A 12,079-nucleotide genomic window follows, 5' to 3' on the forward strand; every position below is an offset into this window, starting at 1 on the left:
ACATTAATTATTTCAACCTTTAGACAATGGCCTGCAAGTATCCACAAAGTGCTGAATTCTTGAACTTCAACTAGATTTTGTGGAGCAGAAACCACTTGTGCAAGAAGTTGTCAAGGCTGCTGGTCACTTGTGCATCTTCTTGCCAAAATACCACTGCGAGCTCAACTTTATCGAATTTTTTTGGGAGGCAGTAGAGAGGTATCTGCATGAGAACTGTGATTACACCTTCAAAACACTCAAGACCAACTTGCTGAAGGCTATGGCTTCTGTACATCTCAGTACAATCTGGTTATGGGAGCATCAGATGCACAGGTGGATGGATGCTTACTGGTCAGGTCTACAGATGAAAAAGCGCAGTTGCAGGTCAAGGAGTTCAGCTTGAGGAAGTACAAATCTCATAGATGTGTTCCAGAGACTTGTCATTTACCAGATCTGAGCACCTCCAATACCACCCATGAACATCCCTACTGCTGATCCGACCCCCTGTTTCCCCATCTGCTCCATCCCTCCTTCTCCAACAATGCACAAAGTGCACCTCAGCAGGACTAGCCGTGCTTACCTCCGCCCGACTCCGCTCCACTCCTCCAACACTACCCCTATTTCCTCCAACACCATATCCCTACCATCCGACCCTATCTGGAGCTCCGCTCCTCTGCCCTATTGGTCCGACCGATCCTACTCCTACTTCCCTCCACCATCTCCGCTTTTCTGACCCACTCAGTCCCTCCAGCTCCTCTCGTATCAGTCCACCCAACTATTAGTCCGTCCCACTGCCTCACCAGTCCACTACTAGACTAGGAAACACTCAACTGGTCCTATCTCCATTTAGTATCATAGCTCCTCCTTTCGGATCATGGGTAATCCTTATACCCGAGTGATTATTGATCCATCGCATACATACTGTTCTCTGAGCCCCTTTTCTCATACATCTCAGTCATCTTCTAATAATTCTGTACACTCAGCACATAGCCCTCCGCTATGCTATGCTACTTACTTAGAGTATATAAACATATGTACATTTGTCTGTAGATCTTTAGTCTGAATATTACCTTTTCTAAGCCCTGCTCTCTTATCCCTGTTCTTGGGCAAAACCCTTGACAACTCCTGTTTGCCAGTCTAGGGGATTAACTCCCTAGGTCGGCCGCCTTCTCCACTCGTCCAACTTCCTGCACCTCTGCTGCCTTTCCCACGTGTCGGACTTATGGCTAATACTCTTGTACCTCTGTCCTCTGTGTTTCCATTCTGCTTGGACTTTGTCCGAGCAGTCTCCTCCACTCCATTCCTACTGTTAGCTCCGACTGCAGTAGCCCTTCCGACTCTCCCCTGTATGGAAGACCAATCTCCGCCCGACATTCCCATGCTCATCCAGTAGTCCGTCCACCCGCTTTTGGAGGACCTCCGCTCCAACATCCTGTTGGAGCTCATAGAAACTCAGGTTGGACTACAACCTGAAATTAGGGGCACATACTCGGGTAAGGGGCACAGCGCATGGGCTGAAGCCAAGCCCCTCAGACTCTGTCTTACCCCTGAGCACAGTCTTAACAGACTGTAGCATGTCTTTTCGACTAGTTTTATCAGTATCTTAGCCTCACCACCAATTTGGGTCCTGTCCAAATATTTATCTTCCTCAAATTTAATGCTATGCAAATTGCTCTTGACAATATGTTCCTATCATTAATCTAAGCATTTTTACAAGACAGAAAGTTCCTGGGACTTGTTCTCACAATGACAGAAAATTTGCACAAATGTAGCAGCACATAAGTGAACTGCACCATAGTTGGCCCACCGCTAGAAGCCTTTACCAAGTCCCAACCCTCAAAGTGGTCCAATTGTCCTATCATCAGACTACATTGGTCCCACTCCAAATTCAGGGCACATACTTGGCTAAGGGCACAGCACAAGAGCTGAAGCCAAGCCCCAACCCTTCCACTTCTCCATCTGAGCACAGTACCTAACAGGCTGGCAGGGAATATCACAGTATAGTCATAACAACAGCACATTATAATGTGGATAGTAGGTACATATAACAATGGTATACTACTTCACCAGTCCACATCAGCATGATGGTGTACTGACATCAACATCACAACGGCATCACCTGGGATCCAAAATAATTCATCAGCATCAGCCTAATCAAGGAATACATGAATTTTGAAGTTTTGGTGATGTTGTACTCTGCTATGCTGTGTCGCATAGCCAAGGATTCCTATAGTATATAAACCCCATGTACTCCAGTAGTGTTTCTACAATATGATTATAGACTTGGGCCTATCCTAACCACCTCCGACTTGACTTGACTTGAGCCTTGCTCACTGTCTACTCCGACCTTGAGACTAGTTTCACCATTCTCCACCTGTGTCTTTGTATTACTTTCTACGTTGAACTTAGTCCCTTGTAGCCTTACCTCTGTTGGAGCATGTTGGACGTAGTCCCTCATAACCATACCTCTGTTGGAGCACATTGGAGTTTACCTTTGGCAAACCCCCTGTTTGTCCTTCGAAGTTAAGGGCACTGTACTCACATCAGGAAGTGCAGCTGTCATATACCAGGATCCAGGTACCTCCAATACCACCTGTGAACATCCCCACCCCTGGTCCGACCCCCTGTTTTCCCGTCCACCCCATCCCTCCTTCCCCGACAACGCACTGAAGTGCATCTCAGCAGGACTAGCCCTGCTACCTCCGCCCGACCCTGTTCCGCTTCTCCAACACTACCCCTATGTCCTCTGACACTATACCCTTTCCATCCGACCCTATCTGGGGTTCCGCTCCTCCGCCCTATCAGTTCGCCCGATCCTACTCCCTCCGCTTTCCGACTCGCTCGGTTCCTTCAGTTCTACTCATGTTGCCCCACCCAACGATTAGTCCGCCCAACTGCCTCACTGGTCCACTCCTAGACTAGGAACCACTCAACTGGTCCTATCTCCGTTTAGTATCATAGTTCCGCTTTTCGGATCACCGGTAATCCCTATACCCTAGCGATTCTGATCTGTTGCATACATACTGTTCCCCAAGCCTTATTCTTGTATGTCTCAGTCATCCTATTGTAATCCTGTATACTCAGCACATAGCCTTCTGCTATGCTATACTCATCACTTAGAGTATATAAACATATGTACATTTGTCTGTAGATACTCAGTCTGAATATTACCTTTTCTAAGCCCTGCTCTTCTGTTCTTTGACTTAGGCCTGATCCTAGTCAACTCCTGTTAGCTGGCCTAGGGGATTGACTCCCTAGGTCGGCCACCCTCTGATCCTCCAATCCTCAGATCCTCCACTCCTCCATTCCTCCATTCCCCCGTACCCCCATTCCTCTGCTCGTCCGACTTCCTGTGAGTCGGAAGTAAATGCTGCACTCTCGCATCCGTCCCCTCCATTCTGCTCTGCTTTGGACTTCGTCCAAGTAGTCCCCTCCGTTCTGCTTCTACTGTTGGAAGCAGAGTGGAATGGAGGGGACGTATGCAAGAGTGCGGGGTTTAGTTCTGATGCATGGGAAGTCGGATGAGCAGAGGAACAGGGGAACGGGGGAACAGGGGAATGGGGGAATGGGGAAACGGAGGAGCAGAGGAGCAGAGGAGCAGAGGAGCAGAGGAGCAGAGGAGCAGAGGAGCAGAGGAGCAGAGGAGCAGAGGAGCAGAGGAGCAGAGGAGCAGAGGAGCAGAGGAGCAGAGGAGCAGAGGAGCAGAGGAGCAGAGGAGCAGAGGAGCAGAGGAGCAGAGGATTGGAGGGTTGAAGGATTGGAGGGTTGGAGGATTGGAGGATTGGAGGGTGGCCGACCTAGGGAGTCAATCCCCTAGGCCAGCTAACAGGAGTTGACTAGGATCAGGCCTAAGTCAAAGAACAGAAGAGCAGGGCTTAGAACAGGTAATATTCAGACTGAGTATCTACAGACAAATGTACATATGTTTATATACTCTAAGTGATGAGCATAGCATAGCAGAAGGCTATGTGCTGAGTGTACAGGATTACAATAGGATGACTGAGACATACAAGAATAAGGCTCGGGGTATCACAATGGTTGTCTAGTTCATTTCTTCCCTTGCGGGGCACACAAGTGCAAACTCCCTTCTGGAGGTGTCCACTGCTTCCAGGACTCCAAGGATAAGTCATCGACTACGAATCTAAGGCACCACACCAATAGCTGCTGGGGAAAAGAGGCAGTTGATTGCATCACTGAAAACCAGTTAACCTGGTATGACAATATTTACCTTATAAGGTTGGCGAAATCTGTGTTGCCCTTATATGCCCATGTATCAGCCTGCATCATATTCCTGATCTGCAAGCTTGTTTGTCATCTGCCTTTGTGTTTGACGAATTAATCTAAGAGTATATCAAGTTCTGAGCCAGTGTTCAAAGTCCTACATTGTGTATCTCAAACACAAATCATACTACAGAGCTTTTGCCATTTCATCTTATATTTTCCATTTCGATAAATCATTATCATCCCATGTTGAATTCTAAGCTAGTGGTCAAGTTTTTGCATCCATGCATCAAAATTACATGTTGCTGTAGGCATACACCCAACCATTCACCATGGGTATACCCAGTAGGATGACGATGGCGAAAAGCTATATTCTCTACCTACAAAAAGGTATTCCGTTAATAGTCTCGACTGAGGAAACACTACAATAAATGAGTGAGTAGCAAAGATACAGAAATGTCTGAGTGCTTTTGTCAATATTGACAGGTTGTGCATCAATTTCCTTGCCATTCATTTGGTGAGCCTTCTTGACCACATCTGCGGATGTGAAGTGTACATAGCCAAAACTGTGCGACTTTCTGGTTGCGCAATCAAAGTCGGGGTAATAAAATATGATGGAGACGGACAGGAAGAAATAGATGAGAGGGTGGTATAATTGGACTGCAAGCTGACCCAAGTGCATGAATGTGACCTTGTGGCTAGTGACTGGTGACCTTCAATGGGTCAATTAGTGAGCGGCAGGATGGACTGAGTAAGTGCAGACTGGAAAGTAGACTGGAGAGAGAATGGAATGAGCTTGACCTAGAATGAGCTGGCAAGCAGAACCCTTGCCGGAGGAGCAGGAGGAGGAAGAATGCAACTGAAGAGAATTGATCTTAAAATTTATATTCCAGCCCTTCATCTTCAGAGTCTTCATATTCCTCTGAGTCACTGTCTTCATCAATGGTTATGTAGTCATCCTTGTCTTCATCATCCCATGCGTCATTATCATCATCATCATCTTCATTATTCTTGTCATCATCATTGTCATTGCCTTGAGTTTGATTCCATCAGTCTCCAGCATTGGAGTCAAAGATTGGACCACTTGTGTCACTCATGACAATGTCCAATTCATCATCACAACTTCCTGGTCCATGTTTGCACTCAGTGTCCTTCAACAAGTTATGCTGAACTACATGGCCAACACCTATGCCTGCAAAATGAGTGAACATATCACAATCAGCAAAACTATGTATGCCAAGCCATTATCAATGAGGACATCAACAAGGTCAACTTACTCACATGTTAATGTAGAATGCGGTCCAGTCATTTACTTCTCCAAATGGTTGTGCAACAGTTGGGCCATACTAAAGAAGAGTATCCGTGCAGCCATCAGCAAAGGAGGGTATAAGATGCTGCTGGTGGACACGAGTACATCTTCTTTCCTGTTTAGCAAGTTGCTTCAAGGGATCTTGCTTATTTGTATTTTGATACAGCATTTTTATGAGATGGTGGGCAAGCTCACCCTATAAAATGCAGAATGTCAAGATGGCCAGATACTTGAACATCAACTACATACAATCTGAGTGGTATATGAATCTGTTGTTCCAAATAGCCTGATGGAGCCCATGTAATCACCAAGCACATGCAATTTGTAGGTTGAGAGATTGAAAGTCCTGGGACAAGCACCCGATGATCTTGTTCCCCCATTGGTGGACTGTAGATTAGTCTCACACCCCTCTGGTGTGCAGCAACTTCACATGGAAGTTCTACAGTTTGAAAAGCTGAGCATATAAACTGCTGAAATTTTCGAAGTTGCTTTCCTAAACCATCCAGTGCCTGATTGAGTCGAGCTAGCAAATCATCTGTGTGAAGCTGAAGCTTGGCCAAGGCATGCCATTCAGCCAGTCGAAAAAGAAGAAGACGGACAACATTGTCATGCTGTATAGGGAATGACCCTTCAAATGCAGGGATTGTGCACTGCTCAGAAGTGGGAAGTCAGAGTTTGGAAAACAGCGAAGTCCACCAGACTAACCAACCTGTAAAATGTCCTTGAAGTGCCGTGCAGCACTATACCACACATCTGACACACTGGGTGAAAAGCGCCAAATTGCACCCCTGCCAAAGGAAGGGATCAAGTGGAAGCTATGGTTCCATGTCAGAAATAAAATTGGTAGTCTTTACACAAATCAAATGTCTTTACCATTAATTCAGGACAGTTATTGTTTCAGGATTTATGGCATAAAGGAGCCTGATGAGATGCTTAAAAACAGATTTGAATATGCCCAGTTCAAACTCATGTAAAAGGTCGACAATGAGCATCAGGAAAAAAATTAAAACCAAGGGAGCCTAGCTGATCAGCAAAGGCATTCTAAAGATGCAATGTAAATAAATAGCTAACTATCAAGATGAAATGGGCTCACAAAGGTAGGCACAAGGGAGAGCTCTTTTAGAAGACGCTCTACAGCAGCACCTTTGATAGGGAGGCCTAATTTGTAGATGGCATCATGTGTGATGGTGATTTTGTCTTCAAGATATTGTTGTACTCTTGAAACTCTTGCTGACATATTGTTAAGACCGTGCTCAGGGGTAGGACGGAGTCTGAGGGGCTTGGCTTCAGCTCGTGAGCTGTGCCCCTTACCCGAGTACATGCCCCTAATTTCGGATTGTAGTCCGACTCGAGTTCTATTAACTCCAACAGTATGTTGGAGCAGAGGTCCTCCAAAGGAGGACCGACGGACTACTAGATAAGTGCGGAAATTTTGGGCAGAGATTGGTCCGCCCTACAGGGGAGAGTCGGAGGGCTACTGCAGTTGGAGCTAACAGTAGGAGCGGAGTGGAGGAGACTGCTCGGACAAAGTCTGAAGCAGAATGGGAACACAGAGGACAGATATACAAGAGTACTAGTCACAAGTCCGATGTGTGGGAAAGGTGGCAGAGGCGCAGGAAGTCGGACAAGCGGAGAAGGTGGCCGACCTAGGGAGTCAATCCCCTAGGCCAGCAAGCAGGAGTTGTCAAGGGGTTTGCCCAAGAACAGGGACAAGAGAGCAGGGCTTAGAAAAGGTAATATTCAGACTGAGTATCTACAGACAATTGTACATATGTTTATATACTCTAAGTGGGTAGCATAGCATAGCAAAAGGCTATGTGCTGAGTGTACAGAATTATTAGAAAGATGACTGAGACATACGAGAAACAGGGCTCGGACAATAGTATGTACGCGACGGATCAATAATCACTCGGGTATAGAGATTACCGGTGATCCGAAAGGAGGACTATGATACTAAAAGGAGATAGGACCAGTTGAATGGTTCCTAGTCTAGGGGTGGACCGGTCAGGCGGTCAGGCGGACCAATCGTCAGATGGAACAACACGAGAGGAACTGAAGGAACTGAGTGGATCGGAAAAGCGGAGATGGTGGAGGGAGTAGGATTGGTCGGACCAATGGAGTGGAGGAGCGGAGCTCCAGATAGGGTCGGAGGGTAGGGATATGGTGTCGGAGGAAATAGGGGTAGTGTCAGAGAAGCGGAGCAGAGTCGGGCAGAGGCAGCAGGGCTAGTCCTGCTCAGATGCACTTCGTGCATTGTTGGAGAAGGAGGGATGGAGCGGACAGGGAAACAGGGGGTCAGACCAATGGTAGGGACGTCTATGAATGGTGTTGGAAGTGGCTGAATCAGGTATATGACACATATCAGCGATGAGCCCAATGCGCCAAAAATATGATTTTGGAAGGAGACATCATGGGCATGGGCAAACACCCTTATCACGAATGGTTGCAACAAGAACTCTATTGACGGCATCTTGGTTAGTAAAAGGGAAGTCAGAAGTATATAGTTTATTTACTTTTCTGGGTAGTTGTCATATACCTGATCCAACCACTCTGACAATATTAATATCCGCTCTGCCTGACCTCATACTTTCCCTGCTTTCCTACCACCTTCGCTCCATCCACCCTCTGCTCGTCCCAGTCAGTTCCCACATCTGTTCCTACGGCTCTGCTCAGCTGCCTCGTCGGTTACCTTCTGCATTGTTTCCACTCTACTGTAAACTCCTTCCCCATTTAGGTATATACTTTCCCCATTTGCACACAACACTTACTTCCCAGATCACTGGTACTTTCTATAACCACTCGACTAACTGATCTGACACGTACATATTGATATCCGCTCCAACTTATGTTTTTCACCTGTGTCTACTTACAAATTATGCTCGGTACATAGCCTCATACCAAGGACTAGCTAGTCACTGCCTCCTACATAGAAGTATATAAAAAGATATCCTGTACTTAGCTACTCCCCAGTCTTAATATTACTTGTCTTCCCGCAGTCTCTACTAGTGGGAATTCTCTGTAGGACTTTGCTCTCTCTCCGGACACAAATTTACCTCATTGTCACCTCCAACCCTCCACTCCGACTTAGAGCCGCGCTCTAAGTATTTGCTCTTACTTCTCCAACCCAACCAAACCCAATCCCCTTACTCCCCTCCGTCCTGACACACTTCCTCTGCCTCCGCTTCTAGTTGGATTACCGCTAGTAGCACTTACCTCCCAACCCACCAAGTGGATCAAAGTGGTCTGCCTGTCCTATCGTCAGACATTGTTGGACCCACTCCAAATTTGGGGCACATACTTGGCTAAGGGCGCAGCACAAGAGCTGAAGCCAAGCCCTGACCCCTCCACTTCTTCATTCAAGCACGGTCTCTAACAGTAGTCTGCAGAATAGGTAAATATCCTAGGAAATACTCTGCGGTACATCCCATTGTAGCACTTGACAATGATACCATTTTTGTACACTTCAATAAAATTATTGTCTATCAGAATATGCCAGATAGCATGAAACAGCTCTCGCTTGCAATGAGCTAGAACATCATCATAATTCTTCTTTTTAACTAGGATAATTTGCGCAATAAACTGTTTGATCATTTCTGGTAGCTACGAAACACTGTTAGTACAACCATCTAGTAGCAGGCAGTGTTTGGGCGCACTTACAGTAGGAATGAATGCTACAGGATGACATGCACTGGAAGTAGGGCAGGTGTGCGTGTACTTGGACTGGTTTCCGAAAAATAGATAAACTGGCCATGCTGAAGCAGTCCCAAACTGCGCTAAGTGTGTTGAATCTGACCAAAACATAAGCCCAGCAATGACTCTCTCCAATGTACAACTGTCATTTCTCCGCTCCTTCTGCAAATCATTGTGTGCTTTAATCCATGCATCTGACATATAGAGCTCATCATAGAGACACTGCTCTTGACCAGTTGCAGGGGACGTCCAAAAGCGCTTGAAGGGAGTGAAATGAAACCATTTTGATGCTGCCTCGGAGAAAGCAGCACAAATGATGGCTGTGAGCGGATAGTACTGGAACCCTGGGACAGTAAATGGCTGTCCATTCCCACTCAGATTTCTCTCTAGTCGGCACCAGGATCTCTGCAGCTGTCTCTTTCCAACCGTCCCTTCGGAAGATATTGTTGCCATCAAGACTGGCTTCAGACAAATTAAAATGCCCCATTTCTGTATGGGCGTTGAAGCCATTCAGATTCTGTATGCTGAAATCTTCCACTGATAGGACTTCCTTGACTAGTCGAGTTACCTTACCTTTGGACAATTGGTTGCCTGTCATCATCCAAGTCATGAGGTGCCAGATGCTCATGTTTCACCAAGGCCAAGGAGGTGCCTTCAGGGAAGACGTTACCCCAGTATTGGATGGTTCAGGGTTCAAATCTGGATGAAAGTTGGATAGCTGGTCTGCAGAGACAAATGCATCCAGGTCGTGTGTTGGTCAATGATGGTACTCCCTTCTGATATCAAAAAGATTTAGGACGTCCATAAAGAGTCAAAAACATGGAGAATTACTTGGTGAATTGTTGGTGGAGGTGATTGTTGGACAGGGGGAGGTGGCACAGGAGGCTCATCTCTAAATCGCACAGGTAACCGGTGAGTCCGAGTGGGGTGAGTGCCTTCAGGAGTAGGAGTTGATATAAGTGGCTAAGACTGCACCTCTTGTGAGATGCTAGGTAGTCTAGGCTCCATTGATAGTTGAGGTGAGAGAGGGTGATGCTGAGGGGTTGTATCACATGATGCAAGGGGACCACTGCTGCTAGAAGATGTGGTCATAACACTGCATGAAGACCTGGCTGCAGCAAGCTAGTCTTGTCAAATGAAATTTGGGCCAGGGTAAAGCAGAAGACTCACTTGAGTAGTGCTGAGCTTTATTTTCTTTGCCATAGATTCCTCTTGCGTGACTTCTGCAGCTCATTTGAAATATAGCAACTGTAGTGTCAGCTGCCATTGCCAATGGGGGCAACTTGTCTGGTGGCGCATTAAGCCACTTGGTGCTGAAAACGACCGGCCACAGGTTGAATGGCACTTGAAGTAGTGGCTCATTAAGACGATGAGAAGAAAGAATGTAGCTAGGAGCAAAATAAAGTAAGTGAGGACTCCAGATCTGGCCCTCATGCAGGCTATTCCCCACCACTGCTGGAGAGGTAAGGGCGGCCTCTCCACCAGTGGCTGGAACATGACATTTGTAAATAAGGTCAGCCACAGTTGTAGACTCTGATACGCCAAAATGACATGTGGTGCTGTATCTCAGAACTCACCAGTTCAAGTCACACACATCAAGCACACTGTGATGCTCCCAACAGAACTTGAAAGACAGATATTCATTCTAGCCACTGACTCCATGCAAAGAGCATTCTCCTTCTTAGTGGTTGTGCAGAGGGTACATTCCTGGTAAGCAGTCACCTCCAGGTCAGAGAGATATTAAGACCCACCCTTGTTACAGGATGGAAAGGCTTCTTTATGTTAAGACTGTGCTCAGGGGTAAAGTGGAGTCTGAGGGGCTTGGCTTCAGCTCGTATGCTGCGCCCCTTACCTGAGTATGTGCCCCTAATTTCAGGATGTTGTCCAACATGAGTTCTATGAGTTCCAACAGGACATTGCAACGGGGGTCCTCTGAAGGAGGACTGATGGACTACTAGGTGAGTGCGGGAAAGTCAGACGGGGTTGTTCCGCCCAACAGGAGGGAGGCGGGAGACTACTGTAGTCGGAACCAACAGTAGAAGCGGAGTGGAAGGGACTGCTTGGACAAAGTCCGAAGCAGAGCAGAATGAAGGGGACGGGTGCAAGAGTGCGGGGTTTAGTTCCGACGCACGGGAAGTCGGACGAGTGGAGGAACGGGGGAATGGGGGAATGGGGGAACGGAGGAGTGGAGGATCAGAGGATCGGAGGATTGGAGGGTGGCTGGCCTAGGGAGTCAATCCCCTAGGCCGGCTAACAGGAGTTGACTAGGATCAGGCCCAAGTCAAAGAACAGAAGAGCAGGGCTTAGAAAAGGTAATATTCAGACTGAGTATCTACGGACAAATGTACATATGTGAATATACTCTAAGTGATGAGCATAGCATAGCAGAAGGCTATGTGCTGAGTGTACAGGATTACAATAGGATGACTGAGACATACAAGAATAAGGCTCGGGGAACAGTATGTACGCGACGGATCAGAATCACTAGGGTATAGGGATTACCGGTGATCTGAAAAGCGGAACTATGATACTAAACAGGGATAGGACCAGTTGAGTGGTTCCTAGTCTAGGAGTGGACCAGTGAGGCGATCGGACGGACTAATAGTTGGGTGGGACAAGATGAGCGGAACTGAGGGGGTCGGAAAAGCGGAGGGAGTAGGAGTAGGATTGGGCGGACCAATAGGGCAGAGGAGCGGAACCCCAGATAGGGTCGGATGGAAGGGGTATGGTGTTGGAGGACATAGGGGTAGTGTCGGAAGAGTGGAACGGGGTCGGGCAGAGGTAGCAGGGCTAATCCTACTGAGATGCACTTCGTGCATTGTCAGGGAAGGAGGAATGGAGTGGATGGGGAAAACAGGGGGTCGGACCAGCAGTAGGGAT

General features: G+C 47.2%; 1 protein-coding gene across 1 annotated transcript; it reads right to left on the reverse strand.

Moving 5' to 3' along the window:
* Window positions 1–5,075: 5,075 nt before the first annotated feature.
* Window positions 5,076–6,746, reverse strand: EDB91DRAFT_1247804 (uncharacterized protein; the record flags this gene model as incomplete). Its single annotated transcript, XM_041322854.1, has 4 exons — window positions 5,076–5,233; window positions 5,294–5,427; window positions 5,482–5,546; window positions 6,603–6,746. The coding sequence occupies 4 exons, from the start codon at window positions 6,744–6,746 to the stop codon at window positions 5,076–5,078; spliced, it is 501 nt and encodes a 166-aa protein (XP_041177705.1).
* Window positions 6,747–12,079: the final 5,333 nt, after the last annotated feature.

This window comes from Suillus paluster (assembly GCF_016628075.1).
Source record: "Suillus paluster strain FC165 chromosome Unknown EDB91scaffold_22, whole genome shotgun sequence".
Classification (NCBI taxonomy): Eukaryota; Fungi; Basidiomycota; class Agaricomycetes; order Boletales; family Suillaceae; genus Suillus; species Suillus paluster.